Source organism: Microcaecilia unicolor, chromosome 3 (genome assembly GCF_901765095.1).
Source record: "Microcaecilia unicolor chromosome 3, aMicUni1.1, whole genome shotgun sequence".
In the NCBI taxonomy this organism is placed as follows: domain Eukaryota; kingdom Metazoa; phylum Chordata; class Amphibia; order Gymnophiona; family Siphonopidae; genus Microcaecilia; species Microcaecilia unicolor.
Genome location: NC_044033.1, coordinates 152,911,999 through 152,934,806, shown reverse-complemented (window position 1 = coordinate 152,934,806; position 22,808 = coordinate 152,911,999). Strand labels below are relative to the sequence as shown.

Sequence of the window (22,808 nt, the reverse complement as noted above, 5' to 3'; positions counted from 1 at the left end):
CGATCCTCCCAAACTCCTCCCCTGTGTATGCGCACTAACATTCTCCGAGGACAAGCAGGCTGCTTATTCTCACACGTGGGTCGACGTCCGCGTCGGCCCAGTAACCAACATTTTGCCACAGCAAAAAAACAAAAAAAGTTTGCTGGAGTCTTCTTGAGCGCACCACGCATGCGCGGAATGACTTCCCTCCGCGTGAGCGCGTACCTCAGTTTTTCATTTTCCACGACGAAGTGCGGTAAGTTTTTCTTCTGCTCCTGGTTTGGCCTGGGAAAGAGCCTTTTGATTTTTTCTCGTTTATGCGTCGTTTTCTTCTTTGTTTTAAAAAAAACCCTTGTATTTCCTTTTTCCTTATACTTCATTTAGTTTCTTTAATCCAAAGTTAAAGTTTTCTTTCTTTTTCGTCACGGCTGGGTTTTCTCCCCTTTTTATGCCCTTTTTATTTCCTTTTTATTTTGGCACAATTGAGTTCCTTAATTTCGCTGAGGCCGTTTTTCCTTCCATGTCATCGAGGACACCCAGCGGCTTCAAACGTTGTACTCAGTTCAGCCGGACCAACCCATTCCTGGTACATTCAGTGCCTTGGGCCCAACCACAGCCCAGCTGCTTGTAATCTGTGTCTTTGTTTGAAGAAACAGACCCAAATAGCTTGAGAAGCCCAACGAGAGAAACGATTTGGGGTTCGGTCCAGTCCTTCGACGTCAGCATCGACTTCAGTACCGAGATCGGCGGTGGCATTGACATCGAAGGAAGCATCAACGTCAGGGGCAGAGGTAATGGCTGCTGAGAGACCAGGTCGTGCTGGGAGCAGTGAGGCATTGATTGGGTCTCCACCTGCCTCGAGGCCTCCTGCTATGCAGGCTCCTCAGGACTGACCATCGTCGGACCCGAACCCGAGGAGACGTGAGGATTCCACGTCGTCCTCGTTGGTACCAAGGAGTCTCAATGATGGGCATCAAACGAAGGCAAAGAAGCACCATCATCGATCTCCTTTGACACATGGTGCCGGGAGCTCCGGGACATCGAGGGATTCGGCACCCGAGAAGCATCGGTGCCGAGAGGATCACTCTCCCTCTATACAGGAGGTGCCGATGCACCGGTCTCTTAGCAGCCCAGTACCTGCACCTGAACCCCAGCAGATTCTGCCACCGGCTATTCCACCGACCCCGCAGCCTTCTCTGATGGTAGCTCTCGACGAGCACATCCGGACCCTGCTTCCAGAGTTTCTTGAAGGTCTGCTGCGCCAGTCTGCTTCGGTATTGGAGTGCTTGCGCCTTCCGTACCGTCTGCTGCAGCGGTGTCTGACCCTTTGCCTGCGGTGAGGTCTCCATGTCGGCTACCACCCAGGTCAATTTCCCTTTGACGTTAGTGGAGGAAGCTTCTCCGCACTTCATATGGGCATCAGCCTCTCGACATCGCCATTGCCATGAAGAAGGGTTGTTAGTGGGGTTCCCCAGGGGTCTGTGCTCGGACCGCTGCTTTTTAACATATTTATAAATGACCTAGAGATGGGAGTAACTAGTGAGGTAATTAAAATTTGCTGATGACACAAAGTTATTCAAAGTCGTTAAATCACGGGAGGATTGTGAAAAATTACAAGAGGAACTTATGAGACTGGGAGACTGGGCGTCTAAATGGCAGATGACATTTAATGTGAGCAAGTGCAAAGTGATGCATGTGGGAAAGAGGAACCCAAATTATAGCTACGTCATGCAAGGTTCCACGTTAGGGGTCACAGACCAAGAAAGGGATCTAGGTGTTGTCGTTGATGATACGTTGAAACGTTTTGCTCAGTGTGCTGCGGCGGCTAAGAAAGCAAATAGAATGTTGGGTATTATTAGGAAAGGAATGGAAAACAAAAATGAGCATGTTATAATGCCTTTGTATCGCTCCATGGTGCGACCGCACCTCGAATATTGTGTTCAATTCTGGTCGCTGCATCTCAAAAAGATATAGTGGAATTAGAAAAGGTGCAGAGAAGGGTGACGAAAATGATAAAGAGGATGGGACGACTTCCCTATGAGGAAAGGCTAAAGCGGCTAGGGCTCTTCAGCTTGGAGAAAAGGCGGCTGAAGGGAGATATGATAGAGGTCTATAAAATAATGAGTGGAGTTGAATGGGTAGATGTGAAGCGTCTGTTCACGCTTTCCAAAAATACTAGGACTAGGGGGCATGCGATGAAGCTACAATGTAGTAAATTTAAAATGAATCGGAGAAAATGTTTCTTCACTCAACGTGTAATTAAACTCTGGAATTCGTTGCCAGGGAATGTGGTAAAGGCGGTCAGCTTAGCGGAGTTTAAAAAAGGTTTGGATGGCTTCCTAAAGGAAAAGTTCATAGACCGTTATTAAATGGACTTGGGGAAAATCCACTATTTCTGGGATAAGCAGTATAAAATGTTTTGTACATTTTTGGGATCTTGCCAGGTATTTGTGACCTGGATTGGCCACTGTTGGAAACAGGATGCTGGGCTCGATGGAGCTTTGGTCTTTCCCAGTATGGCAATACTTATGTACTTATGTAGAAGTGCAAACTCTTGGTTCTTATCTGTCTGTTAATGTGCTAGGGTTAGCACTTCTGCCTGAGTTCTTCAGTTTGTTACTGTGCTAGTTTTAGCACTTCTGTCTTAGTTATTGCCTCTTTGTTCTGTTGTTTGTTTGTGTGGCCCAGCCTACAGTTTTGCCTAGTCTGCCTTGCCTAGAGCTCTGCCTAGTCTCTTCTGCCTTCTGCTGTGGGTTCCAGTTCAGTCTTGGCTTCCATATGAGAGGGCTTTGTGTGCATGGGTTCCTGTTCGGCCTTATGAGCCATTTGAGTGGTTTCTCTTCTGGCTTTACTTGGTTCAGTCCCTGTTTCAGTGCTGTTTCTTAATACTGTCTGTGTGCATTGCACTTCTAGTCTGTTCCAGTCCTGCCTGTTCAGTCCAGTTCTGGTTTATGTCTTTGTACAGCCTGTGTGCTTTGTGCACTTCTGGTCAGTTTCTGCCTGTGTTCTTATTGCACTTCTAGTCTGCTCCAGTCTTGCCTGTTTAGACCAGTCCTGGTTGGAGGGTTTGCCTGTTGCTGCCGTTTGTCGACAGCAGCCCAAGAGCTCAAATTGTCCCTGAGTCCATGACAGTCTGCTAAGACCCTGAGAACGTGACAATTCCCATCCCAACTAATAAAAAGCTGAAAGTATGAAAACAGGATATAGTAGTAAAAGAAAATTGGGTGGAGAAAAAGAAGATCCTCAAGTACCAAAAAATGCAGCCTGAGACCAAGAAAATATTTTCCACCATTTTGGGTGCCACAGGTTTGATCAAAAAGAACTTCCAAGCAGACCTGGCTAAATTGCCTATCCTTGTTACATCTTATGAACGCCAGAAAGAATCTCTCTTTGGCACAATGCAAGTACTACAGAGAGCATTCTCAGTAAATTTGAGAGACTGAGATCATACTCCACATACCCTGGCTTAGTAGTGAAGTTCATTACTGTCATAGTAAGCGTAAAAATAACCCATTTGGAGAAATCGCCCACGAAATATCACAGAGGCAATTGCGACAATGGGTTGCAGTCTTACGTAGTTTGCCATACAGCCCAGATTGCCATCTTTTTTTCAGAGTTGAAGGAATACTTATGAGGATATCTGTTCCAGTGGCGTTCCTAGGGGGGCTGACACCCGGGGTGGATTGCCGATGCGCCCCCCCCCCCCCGGTGCAGCACGACCCCCCCCCCCCCATCCCGGCGAAACGACGGACACAAACGTGGGGGCAGGGGCGGGACTATCCCCCCTCCCCTTACTCTGCTATCCCTGGTGGTCTAGGGGTACCTCTTCATCTTCGGGGCAGGAAAGAGCCCCCTCTTTCCTGCCCGGAGCTGCTAGCTGCCCTGCATCCTGTCCTGTGGTGAGTCCGGCTCTCGGCGTTTCAAAATGGCTGCCGAGAGTTGAAGCAGCCTCGCGAGACTTCAACTCTCGGCGGCCATTTTGAAACGCCAAGAGCTGCTGGACTCACCACAGGACAGGATGCAGGGCAGCTAGCAGCTCCGGGCAGGAAAGAGGGGGCTCTTTCCTGCCCCGAAGAGGTACCTCTAGACCACCAGGGATAGCAGAGTAAGGGGAGGGGAGTAGAGATGACAGGGGGAGGTGAGGGCGTGGAAGGGGCGGGACAGGGGACGTGAAAGGGGCAGCTCCCCCCCGGCGAAACGACCCCCCCCCCCCCCGTGCATCTTTACCTGCTGGGGGGGGGGGGTGGCGCACGTCTGTCAGCAACGCTCGTTCCCTGCTCCCTCTGCCCCGTTACAGGAAATTACCCGTTCCGGGGCCAGAGGGAGCAGAGAACGAGCGTTGCCAACAGACGCGCGCCACCCCCACCCCCCAGCGGCATGCACCCGGGGCGGACCGCCCCCTCCGGCCCCCCTTAGTATGCCACTGATCTGTTCAAAACTCGAATGAAGAGGTAGAAGGACTGTGAACAACTGGTTGAAGAGGCAAGGTGAGCAGATTGTAGGTGCTTATAACAGGTCATAAAATCACTCAGATCAGTAATTATTCTGGACTTGTCTGCTTGAAGTATGATATGCACCCATATTTGGCCCTAAAATGTCCGTACACAAGATGGCATATGCCAAGGTGGAACTACATATATTTATTATGAGACAATAATAATGAGCAAATATGGCACGTGAACATACCAAACACTAAGGATTACAAAAAAAACAGATGTTGGTAAATGTATATTCTGTTAGTAAATATATATTCTGTTACACAACAACTAATGATTATTTCCTGAGAAGAGGTTACCAAAGTAGCAATAATATCAGGCTAAGGACAGAAAGCTAACTATACCACCGACTACAGAAGTGAACCATTTGTCATCCTAGCTGCTGGCAACATCCTTTACAGTGAAGTCACTTGGTGAAGGATAGGGCCTTCCTCTCCAGCTTAAGCTGTGTCCATAGCGAGCTCTCAGCAAACAGTTGTTTGTTATTAGGGATTTGTCAAGACCTATCCCTATGCAGCTCAGGTTGCCGGATTCTCACCAAGCCTAGTATCGGCTCTACTCCAGTGGGCCACAGATGACTTTCTGAACCAATTAGTCCCTATATACATCTGTCTCACAGATGATATACAGTCACAGATAATGTTGGGCCCATGGCCTTGCAGCTGGTACCCCTTAACAAGGCTGGGACAGGAAGGCTCCCCAATGAGTTGACTAATGAGCTTGCCTCATTATTGTGTGTTCTATGAGTCTCACTCCTCCAGGCTTCACACTGGTGAGCCAGTGCAAATGTTCAGCATGCCCGTGGATGATGTAAGTCAGAACAGTGCTGAAGGAAATCTTGTAGCATCCATGACAGTATTGCTAATAAAAGATGGTTCATGGCTTAGTCAGGCTTCAGGCCTAAAAAAGGTGAGATATGTGGAACACCCCTACAAGTTATTTTACGACAGCTTTCAAAAACTTGTCCATCATTTGCAGAAGTGAGTGGTGAATGGTGGTGACTATGTAGAAAAGAAATACATGCAACAAAAGAGCAAGTTTCAAGCATTATTTTTTTTTCATTACAATATCTTCCATTTAAACTAGAGCTGTACCGAATAGCATATTTTACTATTATGCCAAATACAAATAATGGACATTGAGCTTTAACATAATAAGCAATGTGAAATCAGAGAAAAATGTTTATTTTGGTAGGTAGGATATAGCACAGTAGAGCCCCAGAATATTTGTATTCAAATTTAAATCACTAATACAAATAATGTATTTGGGGCACTATTAGAGGCCAAATCGAATACGAGTATTCAGTACAGCTCTAATTTAAACAAAAGTTATGGAGCTGGAGGCATTACTTATCATTCAGTACTCAAATATTGCCTGATGATTTGTAAAAATGAATGTGCTAGCTCTGCTTACCACCTATTTTTAGGGAAATATCTGTGATACACGGTGCAATTCTATAAATGGGCACCTATATAATAGGATAACAGATTAGTTCTTCTGTCCCCATTAAGAGCCCATTGGGAATCAACACGGTCAGCTGCTTTTTTTCTTCTTGGCCACAGCCCTCTGGAACTCGCTCCCTTGGCATTTATGCCTTGCAGAGTCATATGAATCTTTTAGAGTATTGCAGAAAACGTGTTTTTTTCATTTGGCTTTTGGACTTTAATTTTTCTACCATTTAACTTACTGGGTGTTCGATCTACCTTGGTACTCTTCTGCAACGGGAACAGAATACAGTATTTAAATAGTTGTGTTATGCCTCACAAAAATGAAGTCTGAATTTTAATTACTGTAGCTGTCTGTCAGTGGTTTGAATATGATGATTGGTCTTGAGTGCCTGAACTTGGCTATCAATTATTTATTTATTTATTTGCTGCATTTGTATCCCACATTTTCCCACCTATTTGCATGCTCATTTATGGATTTCTAATGTTTATAGGTTTTATGTATTGTTTGTTTTTTTTTGTTTATTGGTATATTGTAAACTGTTTTGGTTTGACTACAAGGAAAACGGTATATCAAGTGAAATAAATGATAAACAATATAGATGGATGTCTAGAGGGTGCCTGGTGGGACCTTATTCTATAAAGGAAAGTAAGCGCCTACTTTTCTTTAGTAAATGCTGTCATAATGGCCTAAATTTGTGCACATAGAACTTGTATAAATGCTCATGCCTAAATGTGTCAGATATGTGCTATACATGATACATGCATAGATGATGAATAGTATGCAGGCAGCACAAGCACCATATACATGTTTATGTATGCACACCTGCATGTATATATGGCACCTAAGCATGGGTTCCTTCTTTATAGAATTGCCCTTATAGCATCCACCCTGTGTAGACTCCATACTTCATTCCATATAGAAGAATTGGTTGACTGACCCTATCGAGAAATTGTAGTTACTGGTTGGTTCAAACTTGCCAGGGGTTTCTTTATTGCATAGGTTTGGGGATTTTTTTTTTTTGTAATGTCTTTATAACTAGTTTAAAGGAAAGTGGGGAGCATACTATGAGGGTGGACACAATGCATGGAAATGTCAATCTGGTTTGCTCCCCTGCATACATAACATGCCCCCACCTCCCATTTCCACCCCAAATATTTCTATAGTTTGGCTAAGGGGAAGGGTCTGAGCCAAACTGGAGGGGCTCAGACCCTTAAGGCTCCCTGTGGATATGCCCCTGGTTCCTCTCTTCCCCCTAAACCATCTGTTGGTGGCAGAAGAGATGCCCAGTCCCTCCTGTCTTTTTTCTTCACTAAGCAAAATGGTGCCACTAGAGTCATTTTAGCAAGTTTTTGTTTTCTTTCTGGAAATGATTAGAGTCAGATATTTAGACATAATTGCAGTTGATATTTGAAGCTATTCTTGTGACACTATAGTTGAATATCTTGATGTGTACTTTTTTCCACAAATGCTTCAACTTTGCAAAGCAATAAGTTATGAGTGAAAACCTCTATGATTGTTGAAGCCTTGACTATTTGTTCATGATAAAAAATATGAGTAGAAATGTTTTTCTCTTTTGTCCCAGCAATTGCCTCCTGTTCCTTCAGGCTTCCAGCTCAGTTGAATTCATCTCTTGAGCTGCTGAACAATGATCCCTTTATCCAGAGCTACCAGAGTTTTGTCCCTTCTATTTTTACATCCCCATACCAAGTCTGTGCATTTATTGCAACAACAGTGGTCACAAAGTCTAGCTCCTTCTGGAACTAGGCTGTGTGAACCTGAATTCTAACTTTTGCTATTGATTGAGGACTGAGACTCACTTGCCGCAGGGACTGTAAATGCTGCATTTACAGTATCCACAGCCCCAGCTGGTACAGCAGGTAGAAACCAGTCTTTGGAATCAAGCATGGGTCTTCTGCATGGTAATGTTGAGCAGCTGCTGTTGAGCTACCAAACTAGCAAGAATACACATGCAAGTAAAACTTTATTTTTTTTTTAATTCCCAAAAAATGTGTTGTTTCAGCAGACGTGTCTGAAGAATCCTATATTATCCAGAAGGAGTTCATTATATATGGAGAACAAGAGTGGCGAGGAAGAAGTCCAAGAAGAAGTTCAGTATCCAGATGGCAAAGTGAGAAATCAAATGATTAATTGGTTAACAAAATGCTTCTAACTATTCAGATACATTTGTTTAAAGTCAGTACTACTAGACTAATTCAGCTTTGAAATTTGTATATCTAAGGAAACATAAATTTTAAAAAAATGTGGAGGCATAGCCTTATTTAGAGCAAGATGCTGAGAACCAAGGAAGCCAGGGTTCAAATCCTGCTACTGATCCTTGACATTGCATGCCCCATTGCTTCAGACTGACACAGAGCAACATAAGAAACAGACGTAGAAAATGAAGCTACTGGTGATGGATGGCACCAAAGGTATCTTCAGAGCCCCTTCCCCCAATACTTCCAAAGCCACACACACACACATGTGCCCCACACGTTCCCATTTACTTGTCTCCCCATACACCCAGTCATCTGCCATACACACACACATACCTGACTCCCCATACATCCAGTCGCCTGCCACTCACCTATATGGCAGCTACTGCTTACAAATATACAAAATCACATCCATAGATTCCTACACCCACATACTCCCATTTCTTCAATGAAAACACATCCCTCGTCCACCCTATCACATCCCAGAAATACCCACAACTGCCACTTTCATTAAACAGACCACATTTCTGCACCCCTCCTACAGGCAAACCTTGAAAGCAATGCTCTTAACATTTTACACATTCCATGTTTATAGCCCAGTATATAATCATACACATGTACCTGCAGACACAAAACTCCACACATACACCCACCCCAACTCCCCATAAACTGCCACTTAATCTGCTACCCCTTCACAAACATTCTTTTTACTTCCACCACACTTCCCACACTCCTGTATTCCCTTTTCAAACAAACTACAAACTCCTGCATCCATCACAGACACTCTGTGATGGTGATAGAGAGGAACACTGCACTGGAACACCTAATGCTGTTAATCACCACCAGACTCTTTTCTGGAGTTCAGTCCATGGAAGTAAAATGAGCCACTTCGAGTTTTCCAAGTAACCAAACAAATGCTTTATATTGTATTTCCACACAAACCTTTCAGTGTCAGAAACTCAGTGTGAAGCTAACACAACCAATCTCAAAGCCAAATCAATGCAGAACTGAAGTATAAGCTTCTTATCAGAAAATTTAAACACAGTTCCTAGCAAGAGTCTTCCTTTCCTTTCTCCCACTGGATTAGGGTTGACAACTAGATTCAGATTCGCCCAACACAGTTGATCCAGTCCTGCCCAGTGCATTTATGCCCCGATGATCAGAAGCAAATGCAGGCGCTAGAGGCTGATAGCACCATACTAGCACCTGTATTTGCTATCGCCCCATGATCAGAGCCCCTGAGTGTGTGAAACAACGCGCTTGTGGGCTCTGAACGCAACTAGCATACAAATGCATGCAAAACAAGGCTCTTAGCGCAAATAGCATGCAAATGCATGCTAAACCTATTCATCCCCAATGATCAGCGACCAGCTTGCCAAAGATTGACTCGCTGGCTGCAGCAAACCCTACGCCAGCTTGGAGCTGGCGTTAGGGTTTGCAGACCATTGGTGAGCAATGGTGAGCCCTGTCCAGCATGCATTTGCATGCTAGTAGGTCCCCATTCCCCCCAGTGAAGCCCCCCCTAGGAACTGGTGACACCCCCCCTGGCGAACCTCCAGTCAACCTGACTCCCCCCTCCGACACAAGTTCAGGGAGGGCTGGAGATCCGGTGGGTCTCCAGCCCCCCTAAACCCCCCCCCAACATTTCCAAGAAGTCCCTGGTGGCCCAGTGGGCGACTGACAACCTGCCCCCCCCATGACAGGGGGCTAGAGGTCGGGGGGTCTGGAGATCCGGTGTGTCTCCAGCCCCCCCCCCCCCAGCATTGGCAAGAAGTCCCAGGTGGTCCAGAGAGCCGCTGCAATCCCCCCCACCTTGGCAGGCTGGCGGGTGAAATGTTAAGAACTGTACTGATAACTCTGGGAAGCTAGCCCAGAGTCAAGAGGAAGTATTGTTTTACCAAGAGACACTAATGCATGCAGTGGTCCTGCAGGAGCAGGCCCCAGAGGATATTCTTCTGTTCAAAGACTAGTTTGCATTGGACTTCTCCTTCCCTGTGAACTCAACAGGACCTCCTTTCCCAGCACCTTTAATAAATGTTAATGTCACTCACTCTAACCTGCTGTGTGGTGTCACTTTCTCCAGGCCCTGAGCTCAATTCACTCATGATATTGCAGGGTCCCATCTGATGTTCAGTGCCAGGACCCGCATACCTCACAATGCCAAGTTAGGACAACTTTTGAGGGTTAGGCATGTCGACACATGCCTAACTGGTGGTTTCTCCCCAGTGCTGCCCCTTGTACTGCCCATGACCTGCCTACTCACACAAAAGCTGAGCATGCTCAGGGAGTCCGAGTCAACAGCTTGAGGCACCCCATTGACTTCCAAGTTAATATTGCAGCACGAGTAGGAGGGGAGTGGTTGGGCAGATAATTTCTTTGGCTGGTGGGGCTTCAGCATTCCTGCCAGTAAAGGTATCATTTTTTAATAGGTGTGCTTTTCTGAAGTAGTCTGCGAAAACTGCAAGGCTATTTATAGCTATTCTGCATGCTGTTTTAGATTCTTTAATTTGTAATTTTTCAATTTGTAATTTTATATTTCTTTTTTATTAATAATTTCCAAATTGCATTATACAAAGAAAGGTCTACAGCTACACATAAAATTTCCAAGAAACAAAATGATTATCTCCACTGTCTAAAATCCACATCAAGGAGAGAGCACATGAAGTATAACACCTTCACTACATATTAATAAAGAAAAAAAGAGGCCATAAAATTGACCCCAAAACACAGCCTATTCCATATTAAGACCCCAGTTTATTTTCCTGACCTTTAACAAAAATCTTTCCAGATGAGATGGATCAAAAAATAAATATTGTTTTCCCTGATAATGTATAACACACCGACAAGGTAAAGATAAGAAAAATGTGGCCCCCAAAGCCAAAACTTTGGGTTTCAAGGCAAGAAGAATCATCCTCCACTGCTGAGTAGCAAACGCCATATCTGAAAAGAATTGAGTAGCTTGCCCACAAAATTGCACAGATTTAACCTTAAAATACAGCTTCAGATTTCTCACTTTCTGAACAAAAGGTCTCCAACAAAATAGCACAGGAGGTAATTACATCCTGAGAATCCTCCAGAATGGTAGTAAGCTGGCCAACCTCGGTAGAAGGCTGTCCAACCAAACTGCCCTCCTTGGAGAAAACCCCTTTAGTAATGTAATAAGATTTAGAAATTGGAAAAATCTCTCCATGTGCCAGGTACAAAACCTCTACAAAATATTTTCCAAGCAATATTTCTGGTGAAAGCAAATATGAAATAGGAAAATTCAAAAATCTTGTTATTAATCCGCAAACAATTCTCAAGAGATTCTATCCTATTATGAAGTCTCAAGTTCCCCTTGATCGAAGAGACATTAGCTTCCTGCAATGTTTGAACTTGAGACTACATACCATCAAATAAAGATTCCAGTAACGTTACTCTGTAAACCTTAAACTGAGTCCACTACTTGTACAGAAAAATCACATAATTGTGCAGTCTTCCCACGCTGCAAATCTTCAGTCCTGCAAACTACATGCCAGATATCTACCAGTGGGGATCGGGTTCTGCCACCAGACCTCAAAGAGGCACCCTTAGAAGACAGATTAGATGTACTTACAGTTGGAGGAGCAGGTAGAACATGCTTGCCCAGTAGACTATCGACCTTTGGAGTAGAAGTGGTAACAGTTCTTTGAGTTTTCGACTGGATTGGAAACTGGTTGACCAACAGGTGGCAGAGGGTGGTGGTAAATTGAATCCACTCAGAAGAAAGGAAGGTGGGTAGTGGATTGCCTCAGGGGTCAGTTCTGCAGCTCCTAAAGGCAATAGCAAGTTGCCTAAATCAAAGAGCTTTCTGGAGCTGCAATGAGAATTGCTTAAGCATTCTCATATATTGTGATTGTTGTAGAGAAGGATCACATCCTGACTTTGACTGACCCCTGATGCAGGCATAAGCCGAAACACAGGCTTTGTCAGGTCACAAATAAACAACTGCTCCCTTCGACTTTTGAGTCTGTGTTGTCTGTTCCATCTGTGGCCTGATTTACTCTTCTCACTTGACAACTACTACTACTACTATTTAGCATTTCTATAGCGCTACAAGGCATACGCAGCGCTGCACAAACATAGAAGAAAGACAGTCCCTGCTCAAAGAGCTTACAATCTAATAGACAAAAAATAAAGTAATCAAATCAATTATTGTGTACAAGAAGGAGGAGGGTAGGTGGAGGTAGGTGGTTACAAGTGGTTACGAATCAAAAGCAATGTTAAAGAGGTGGGCTTTCAGTCTAGATTTAAAGGTGGCCAAGGAAGGGGCAAGACGTAGGGGCTCAGGAAGTTTATTACAGGCGTAGGGTGCAGCGAGACAGAAGGCACGAAGTCTGGAGTTGGCAGTAGTGGAGAAGGGAACAGATAAGAAGGATTTATCCATGGAGCGGAGTGCACGAGAAGGGGTGTAGGGAAGGACGAGTGTGGAGAGATACTGGGGAGCAGCAGAGTGAGTACATTTATAGGTTAGTAGAAGAAGTTTGAACAAGATGCGAAAACGGATAGGGAGCCAGTGAAGCGACTTGAGGAGAGGGGTAGTATGAGTAAAGCGACCCTGGCGGAAGACGAGACGGGCAGCAGAGTTTTGAACCGATTGGAGAGGGGAGAGGTGACTAAGTGGGAGGCCAGCAAGAAGCAGATTGCAGTAGTCTAAACGAGAGGTGACAAGGGTGTGGATGAGGGTTTTGGTAGAGTGCTCGGAAAGAAAGGGGCGGATTTTACGGATGTTGTAAAGAAAGAAACGACAGGTCTTGGCGGTCTGCTGGATGTGAGCAGAGAAGGAGAGAGAAGAGTCAAAGATGACCCCAAGGTTTCGAGCGAGGAGACAGGGAGAATGAGAGAGCCATCAACAGAAATAGAAAATGGGGAGAACGGGGAGGTGAGTTTGGGGGGAAAAATGAGAAGTTCGGTTTTGGTCATGTTTAATTTCAGGTGGCGTTGAGACATCCAGATAGCAATGTCAGACAAGCACGCTGAAACTTTGGTTTGGATGCAAGGTGAGATATCAGGGGTAGAAAGGTAGATTTGGGAGTCATCAGCATAGAGATGGTAGGAAAAGCCATGGGATGAGATTAATGAACCAAGGGAAGAAGTGTAGATAGAAAAGAGGAGGGGACCAAGAACATAACCCTGAGGTACGCTGACAGGCAGAGGGATAGAAGTAGAAGAGGATCCACCAGAGTGAACACTAAAGGTGCGGAGGGAGAGGTAGGAAGAGAACCAGGAAAGGACAGAGCCCTGGAATCCAAGTGAGGATAGGATATCGAGGAGTATGCTGTGATCGACAGTGTCAAAAGCAGCAGAAAGATCAAGAAGAATGAGGATGGAATAGAGACCTCTGGATTTAGCCAGTAATAGGTCATTGGAGACTTTAGTAAGAGCAGTTTCGGTTGAGTGGAGAGGGCGAAAACCAGATTGTAGTGGGTCAAGAATAGCATGTGAGGAGAGAAAATCAAGGCAGCAGCGGTGAACAGCACGCTCAAGTAATTTGCTCCCTCTGATTTGCCTGTTTAGACAAATTATAAAGCAGCACGCAACACACTGAAAAGTGGAGGCAAGTGACTTGAAAAGGTAAAACTGACTTTAAATCGAAGCTGTAAGAAAATTTAGTTTGCACTGTCCACTGGAGCACCAAAGAGATTGCAGAGCCAATTTTTCATCCAAAACCCTCATACCCCTTCATGCTATCAAAAAATGAAGGAATTTGTCTATCATCCTGACTGATATACTGGGCTGCCTCCTGATTTGTGGTCCTGTGCAGAACGTATACAGTTCAGACATGCAAAAGACAAATACAAAGGTAGGAGTAAGAAAAGGTAAAAACCGGAGATTGAATAGGATCTAAAGTTACACAGGAGCTTGGGGCACCTGAGTAGACTTGAAGGGTCAAGACGTTTTCATCTGACAATCAATACTGAATTGCAATTCTTATTTTCCCCAGGTAGAGCAGCTACTAACTAATGGGCGTAGGATCATCACTTTCCGTAATGGTACCAAGAAAGAAATTGGTGCAGATGGGAAATCTACTACTGTGACCTTTTTCAACGGAGATATTAAAAAGATCACGTCGGATCAGCGTGTGGTCTGTAAATAATTTATTTATTTATCTTAATAAGTAATGGGCATCTAAGAAATGCCTATCCATGCAATGCTATCAGGTGGTCAAATATAATCTATTCAATGCCCAGACAGCAAATGACTCTTGGGAAAGATGCTTGCTTTAGTTGTAAGGATAGAGAAAAGGAGCAGTGGTTCTCCTTAGGATCTCCCAGGGCCATATGATCTGTCAGTCAATATGGAGAAAGGGAAGCCAGCAGACCAATGGTGTCTATGGACGGAAGATTTTAGGGTAAAAATAAAAGGGTAAGCCAAAGTGACATTTCCACTCATCATGCCCACTCCCATATTACAACCCCTTCTCCCCTGCCTTTAAGTTAGTTGTAAGAAACAATACAAGAAAACCCCCAAGAGCTTTCTATGCATAATAACCCCCTCCCCCAGCCAGTATCTGCCATCCATTAAAACTATCATTACATCTGATAGCATCATTCAACTAATTCTTCTTATGGGAACAAAATCTGGATTCTATACAGCATTAGATATAAGTACATAAGCACTTATGTACTTATATCTAATGCTGTATAGAATCCAGATTTTGTTCCCATAAGAAGAATTAGTTGAATGATGCTATCAGATAGAATCTTGCTACAAAAGCTGTACCTCTGGTTCTGTATCACGGACTCCATATTTCCCCAGCTACAGTGCTAGGATATTTCCCCTTACAAGTCACCATACAAACAAATTTTCAAATCATGGTGTCCACTCCACATCAGTAAAACTTTATTTCTTCTACCAGATACTTTGAAAAATAACACAAACCATTCATATAGACAGTTTAGGAATGAGCTAGATTCTAAATTAAACTGGGATATTCAAATTAAACACAGCTTAGTCACATCTGTATTTAGTAAACTTTGATTCATAAAGAATTAAATCTTACTTATTTCTTGATGACCTTCAAAAGGTGGCACATGCTGTGGTCTTCTCAAGAATTGATTATTGTAATACTCTTTATACCAGTCTTTCCAAAAGTTCCATACGAAGGATTCAGCTACTTCAAAACAGTGGCGTAGCCAGAAATCAATTTTTGGGTGGGCCAACAGGTTGGATGGGTGGGCACTAGACAGTGGTTTACTGGTAAATGTTTAACAACAGGCTCTCTCCCTAGTCCACACCTGCGCCCCCCCCCCCCCCCCCCCCCCCCCGGTCCACCTCCCCTCAAAATTGCAGAGCTGGCTATAGCCGGGGAGAGAGCCTAGGGGTGGAGGCAATGCATTACTCTCTCCAGGAAAAAAAATTAAATGATCCCAGGTGCCAATCTAATTCATGTTTAATGTGGGATAAATGCCATAAATAAGTAAATAAATATAAATTTTTAATGTTGAGCACCTGATTCTCAAAGTGGACATATTCCAAACACTATAATGAAAATAAAATGATTTTTTTTCTACCTTTGTTGTCTGGTGACTTTGTTTTTCTGATCATGCTGGCCCAGTATCCGATTCTGCTGCTATATGTCCTCCTTACTCCGTTTCCAGGGCTTCCTTTCCATTTATTTCTTTCCTTTCCTCCTTTCTTCTTCATTTCTGGTCCTCCGCAGACTTGACTGTCCAGTGGATCCAGCTTCTGCCTATTTTCTCCATCCATGTGCAGTTTTCCTCCTTTTCCCCTCATATCATCTCCTTCCTCTCTCTTCCCTCCCCTCCATCCATGTCAGCATTTCTTCTCTCTCCCTTCCGCTCCATCCATGTGCATCTCCTTTCTCTGTCTTCCCTCCCCTCCATCCATGTCCAGAATTTCTTCTTTCTCCCCTCCATCCATGTGCATCTCCTTCCTGTCTTTCCTTCCTTCACGTCCATCCCAGACCAACAATTCTCTCCCTGCCCTCTCCTCCATCCACCCATGTCCAGCAACCCTTCTCTCTCCCCTGCCCTCCCCTCCATGTCCAGCAATTTCTCCTCTCTCCCTGGGCCCTGTCCTCCCATCCATGTCCATCGATGCTCCTCTCTCCCCTTTGACCATCTCCCTCTCATTCCCTTTCCAGCACTCCTAGTCCCCCCTCTGTCTCTCCCTTACCCAGTCTCCTAAATTCCTCCCCCCATCTTTCACCCACTTCATTAGTCCCCCATTCCCCATACTCTGTACTCACCACCCCTCCCAATCCCATCCTTCCCTCTGCTCACCAACAATACAGAACGACAACGTGGACGCAGGTAGCAGCTCACAGGTTTGCTTCCTGTGATTTGAGTGAACGGCGACGGCTGCGCGGGGGAGTAGAAAAATATTTTTTAAATGGCTTCCAGTTCCTTCCCTGTTCCCTCCTCTAGTCGCAGCGGCGAACTGGCGCGGGCAGCCAGTAAAAGCAGAAAGCATCCAGGCTCTTCGACTCCGTCCGTCCTTTGCTTCCCTGCCCTCTCAGCGCGTCCCGCCCACCCGAAAGGAAATGACATCAGAGAAAGGCGGGATGCGCTGAGAGGGCAGGGAAGCGAAGGACGGACGGAGTTGAAGAGCCTGGATGCTTTCTGCTTTTACTGGCGCCGACCGCGCCAGTTCGCCGCTGCGAGTCTGGAGCGATCAGATGAGCCAGAGCGGGTACCGTTTCTGATGCAGTGTGTGTGCGCTTGGGTGGGCGGGCGGCCGGGCGGGCCTGAGCTGAAATTGGGTGGGCCTGGGCCCACCCAGGCCCACCCGTAGCTACGCCCCTGCTTCAAAATACTATTACAAGAATTCTGTTGAACAAATCTCGCTATGACAGTTTCACTCCATTATTGATATTTTTACATTGGCTTCCTGTAAGGGCCCAGATTTAATTTAAGGTTTTGTGTATGGAATGTGCCCATTTTATTTATCTCATTTATCTTTCCTGCCTACTACTTATCAAACCAGTAGATTAATGCACAAGAATAAGCTTTCTTTTTCTGTCACTAACTCAGTTTCTACAAAGACATTTAGTTTTTGTCGCTGTTAAGCATTGGAACTTCCTTCCTACTAATTTATGATTAGAACAGGATTATCTTGCTGTTAGTGATTTTTAGCTTTTAATTATTCACTTTTGTGGATCCTTTTCTGTGAACTGAGCTACTTGGTTAGACATGGTATGCTATGACAGGCCTTGACAAATTTTCATTAAATCAAGGAACCAGCCCAAAAACTTAGGAGCCAGCAGCTAAAACCTCTCTCGCTTCTTCATTTCCACCCATCCAACATTGTCCACAGTGAATTTATTTTTTCTGAAGGGGTGGAGAGGGGGAGAAGAGGGATGGGAATCCCCTGCCAGCTCAGCAGTAGCTCTTTCAGAAATTGATTTACTAAGGCTCTTTTCCTATTCTACGTCCCAATGCTGGGCAGAGTTCTATGGTCTGTGCCCTGAAAATGGCAAGGACAAATCAAACAAAGGTGTACATATAAAGTATCACATAACATGTAAAATGAGTTTATCTTGTTGGGCAGACTGGATGGACCGTACAGGTCTTTATCTGCCGTCATTTACTATGTTACTATGTAAAGAAACTGGTAAATCAGTTGCTCAAAATGCCTTTGCAAGTCACTGGCAGAGCAATCAGTTTCCCTTCTCAAAGTATGCTGTCAGCTGTGTAACAGCACTGCCTTGATAGGTGAAGCAAAGAGGCAATTGCCACTTTGTTTCACATATCACCATGGCCTGGGTCCCCATTAATCTCTCTCTCTCTTTTTCACGCCCCTCTCCAGTCGTTACCCAATCTCAAGACTCTTTCATGCCCCTCCCAGCCTTAACCTAATTGGTCTCTCATGTCCCCATCAATCTCTATGTCTCTTTCACACCCCTCTCTGGTCTTTACCCAGTCTGTAGACTCTTTCTGGCCCCCTTCCAGCCTTAACCCAGTCAGTCTCTCTCTCTCATGCCCCCTTTCTAGCCTTAACCCAGTCAATCTCTCTCCCTACCCCCCTCCAGCCTTCAGCCTCTCTCTTGTACCCCCACCTCCCCTCCTTCCCCCAGACCTCTCATAGTCTTCAGCTTTTGCCTCCCTGTTCACAGTGCTCCCTCTGAAATGGCTTTCCCGGCTCTGCACAGCAATTTTGCTCTCCACATACTTAATCTGTGCTGTGCAGGAAGGTTAGTCACTCTCACAGTTTCAAGTCCTGTAAGACTTCTCGAACCTACTGCACAGAGCAGCTCAAATACGTGGAGAGCCCGTTCGCTGTGCAGAGCCAGGAAAGCTGTTTCAGATGCAGCACTTGTGAATAGAAAAACAAAAAAACCTTTGAAGGTATGAAATCCTAGGCACCTGGCATTTGTTGAGCCCTGTGGTATGTTATACAGAACCTGCACAGCTTACCATACTTACCAACTTACCATAACAACTCTAACATCTAGTTAATTGCAGTATTCTCACTGAGTATGCCAAAGAGGCACAATTATTTTTTAAGACTAAAATGGGTGGAAGAAAATAAATAAATAAATAAATAAATAAAATAATGAATTTAAGCACCTCATTCACTAAGGTGTGTCTTCCTGAGGGCTTCAGGTAATATGTTATACCATGAGGACAGTTTTAGGAGGCTACTTATGTAATAAAAGTATAGCAATACCCTTATATCCCTCTCCAAGCCTACTTCTGACCTATCCTCATCCAAGAGGTGACTCACACGTTTGGGTAAGCTAAAGTGGGCGGGGCCAGGCCTGTCCTTAATTGCCTGAAACCATACAGAAAGGTCAGCAAATTAGTGGCAGATAATATCTTTTTATTAAGATACATATCAAATGCCAGAGAATAAAGTGACAAAGAAAATTAAACAGTGCAAGCTTCAGTAGGTATATATAGATCTCTTAGGCAACTGAATTAAAGTGGATTTTTAAAAAGGTGTCAGTAGCTGATACCTACATCCCTATAGAGACCTGCAGTCCATCTGCCCCTCTTTCTGTCTCTCTCACATCCCATTTTCCCACAGCCAGTCTGCCTCTCTCTCACGCACATATCTTCTTCTTCAGCTTCCACCTTCAGCGCGCTTGTTGATTTTTCTACCTCATGAGATTGGGAACTGCAAGATTGTAAGCTCTATTGAGCAGGGACTGTCTCTACATGTTCAAGTGTGAAGCACTGCGTACGTCCGGTAGTGCTATAGAAATGATAAGTAGTAGTAGTCAACAGGTTCTTCATGAACCTCCAAGTTGCTCAAATATTTCTGAGAACTCCATGGCTGCACAGTGCAGTTAGAAGGCGGTGGGGGGTGGGGGGGGGGGGGGGGGGGGAGGAAACTGCTGATCATGGGGTAGTGGAGGGAAGGAATATACTCTGATGTTATGACAAACTAAAATTAAGGTTTTGATGCCACCTCAGTAAGGCCAACACAATTTCTCCACTATAAAACACACACACTTATAGTATGATAAGGTTCTGATTGTGTTTTTACACAACAGCACTAACTTCCAGGATGCAAAAAGCAATTATGCATGTAAAGGTAGCCTTGTAAATATTACACCATGCCCTAAAACACAAATACACCGTCTAGTGAAAACAAATTAAACAAACAGGACTGCATCAAGATCTCTACACAGACTGTACATGCTAGTAGAACACCATACCTTGGTCACCCACACATGCCACTTTTTGGATGTTTTTCTGTTTTGAAAAGGAGCCTGATAGTAACCTATAGAACTTTTTTCTATAGAGCTGCTCGCTGTTAGCTCATTTGCACACAATTTCCTTCCTTAGGAGGGGAAACCAGTGCAGAGCAGCCAAGCATTATGCATGGCTGTTCTGTGCATGCCAAAGACAGCTTCATACATGCAGACAACCTGCGTGTATAATAGCCATCTACAACCTTAAAAAAATACAAGTCCGGATGAAAACGTCCAAGTGCTCGTCAGGGACGTCTTTTTTTTTTTTTTTTTTAAGAGTATGAGTGAAGGATGTCCTTTGCTATGCCTCCGTCCCTGTGATGGCGTCCAAAATGTGGATGTTTCTGTGAGAAGGATGTCTGTGCCTGGATGTTTCTGTGAGAAGGACATCCATGCCTGCTATGCCTCCAACACCCCCTTTATTTATTTTGATTTTGGATCACAAGTAGCAGCAGTGGGATTTGAACCAGCCACCTCTGGATTACAAGACCAGTGCTGGAACCACTAGGCCATGCCTCCATTCCTCCACTCCAGTCCCTTGAAATTTGGCCATCCCTGGGGGGGGGCAGTGCAGGACGTCCAAAATGTTTGAAAGAAGGACGTCCATGCCTTCGCTATGCCTCCGCTGACACACACACCTCCCTCCCCCTAGGGACCTGCATACTGCTGCGATGGATCCGAGTATGATATTTGAGGCTGGCAAAAAAAGTTTTTAAAGTTGTTTTTTTTCAGGGTGGGAGGGGGTTAGTCACCACTGGGAGAGTCAGGGGAGGTCATCCCCGATTCCCTCCGGTGGTCAACTGGTCAGTTCGGGCACCTTTTTGAGGCTTGGTCGTAAGAAAAAATAGACCAAGTAAAGTCGCCCAAGTGCTCGTCAGGTATGCCCTTCTTGTTTCCATTATCGCTCGAGGACGCCCATCTGTTAGGCACGCCCCAGTCCCCCTCCGACACCCCCCCCCCCCGGGAACTTTGGTCGTCCCCGCGACGGGAAGCAGTTGGGGACGCCCAAAATCGGCTTTCGATTATGCCGATTTGGGCGACCCTTAGAGAAGGACTCCCATCTCCTGATTTGTGTCGAAAGAGGGGCACCCTTCTCTTTTGAAAATAAGCCTGATAATGTTGCAAAGCAAGTTTTGACCAAATTAGTAATTTTTTGTTCAAAGGAGAGTTTACAATCTAGAACAATTCCCAGATATTTGGTCAGTCACTGTTACAGGTGAACCAAAAGAACAAGAACAAGAGGTGGTTTAGGGTGAAGACCCGTAAGCCAACAAGCTATGTATTTTGAAGGTTTTTAGACCAAATGGTTCATAGAAAGCCAAGAGACAACTAGAGATAGACAGTGATTTAATGGAGTTATATCCAAGTTTAGTGGAGAAGTGTAAAAAATGTGTAAGACATATATTGTATGTTCTGCATGTTTGAATCTTAAATTGCCTTCAAACTACTCCTGAACACTGGATGTCTATGTCTTTTTTCAGTGAGTGATATTAGATAAAAGAGCTGAGAATAGCAGGCCATGATGTAGGGCCAGTACTTGAATCCATCCTCAAAATAATTCTACATTTTAGCAGATGCTTCAATTTTACCTTACACTTTAGACCACAATTGTTAGATCATAGGAAGAAGCTAAAACAAATATTTGGAGTTTTCAATATTCTCATATCCTCTCCTGCATCTCATCTCATTTCATACCATTGTTGGAGGTTCACTTGTGCTTGTTGTTTTAGGGGCCATTTTACTAAGCTGCATAAGTGTCTACATGCACCCAACATGCACCATAATGGAGTTACCGCCTGACTACTGCGTGGCTCTTATGGTAATTTCATTTTTGGCACGCCTGAAAAATATTTTTGGGCGAGCGTAATGGACGTGCGCCAAGTGGCATTTGGCACTTGTAGATCATTACCACGGGAGTCTTTACCGCTAGGTCAATGGCTGGTGGTAAGGTCTCCGACCCAAAATGGACGCGCGGCAATTTTCATTTTGCCACATGTCCGTTCTCTGAAAAAAATTTTAAAAAGGCCTTTTTTACAGGCGCACTAAAAAATTGGATCAGTGCGCACACAAAACATGCGCCTACACTACCACAAGCCATTTTTCAGTGTGCCTTTGTAAAAGGACCCCTGAGTGTCTGCTACATGTCATAGAATGTTTGAGAATGGATAACCAAAGTATCCTACTGCAATCTGGTCATGTTTTATCAATTCTGTTATTCTCTACTGTCAGTAATATTGCATGCTAATTAAATCCTATGAGAGTTTCTTCTTCTGGGCAGTGGTCCCACTTGCTTTTTGTTTCTTATCAGAACCACTCTGCTTCATTTTGCATTTCTTTACAGCAATAGAATCCACACAAATTCTTTGAGAGCAAAGGAGTGTCAGAAATCTCCTAAATTAGAAAACTGTAAGCTCTTTACAAGTAAAACAATCAAGAGTTTAGGAAGAATTACAATAATTATCTTGTTCAAAGCACTGCAATACATAGTAAGAAAGTTTCAAAGGTGTTTTTGAGGGTGTTAATTTAAAATGAAAGTCAAAGTTTTGTCTTTTGTAAGAAGGTATTTGTTGTACTTTCAGATTTATTACTATGCAGATGCACAGACAACCCATACTACATATCCGGAAGGGCTAGAGGTCTTGCAGTTTCCGAATAATCAGATAGGTAAGTGATTTCACAGTCAATATTCAGGGGATCTTTTACTAAGGTGCTCTAGCGTCTTTAGCTTGCACTAAAAATCAGCTGACGCTAAACACTGAGGCACCCTATTGGGTGTCTCACTAGCACCAGCTGATTTTTAGCATGAATTAGAAATGTTAGAGCTCCTTAGTAAAAGACCCCCTCAGTTTGCCAAGTCCCATTATCCTTTATTTAATATGTGTGGTAATCCCTTCCGCAAAGAGCATAAAAGTAAATTTTCAGTAGAGAATCTTAACTGGCAATGTATAAACAAACTTAGGTTCCCAGTATACATTGTGTTTGATGATCAGC

General features: G+C 44.4%; 1 protein-coding gene across 1 annotated transcript in view; it reads left to right on the top strand.

The window, feature by feature from the left end:
- LOC115464856 (centromere protein J-like) overlaps positions 1-22,808 on the top strand; it is a 139,283-nt gene that overhangs the window by 102,445 nt on the left and 14,030 nt on the right. Inside the window, exons 16-18 of the mRNA XM_030195213.1 lie at positions 7,948-8,052; positions 14,100-14,240; positions 22,397-22,481. Coding sequence (XP_030051073.1) covers positions 7,948-8,052; positions 14,100-14,240; positions 22,397-22,481 — 331 coding nt within the window. The remainder of the gene's footprint in view (positions 1-7,947; positions 8,053-14,099; positions 14,241-22,396; positions 22,482-22,808) is intronic.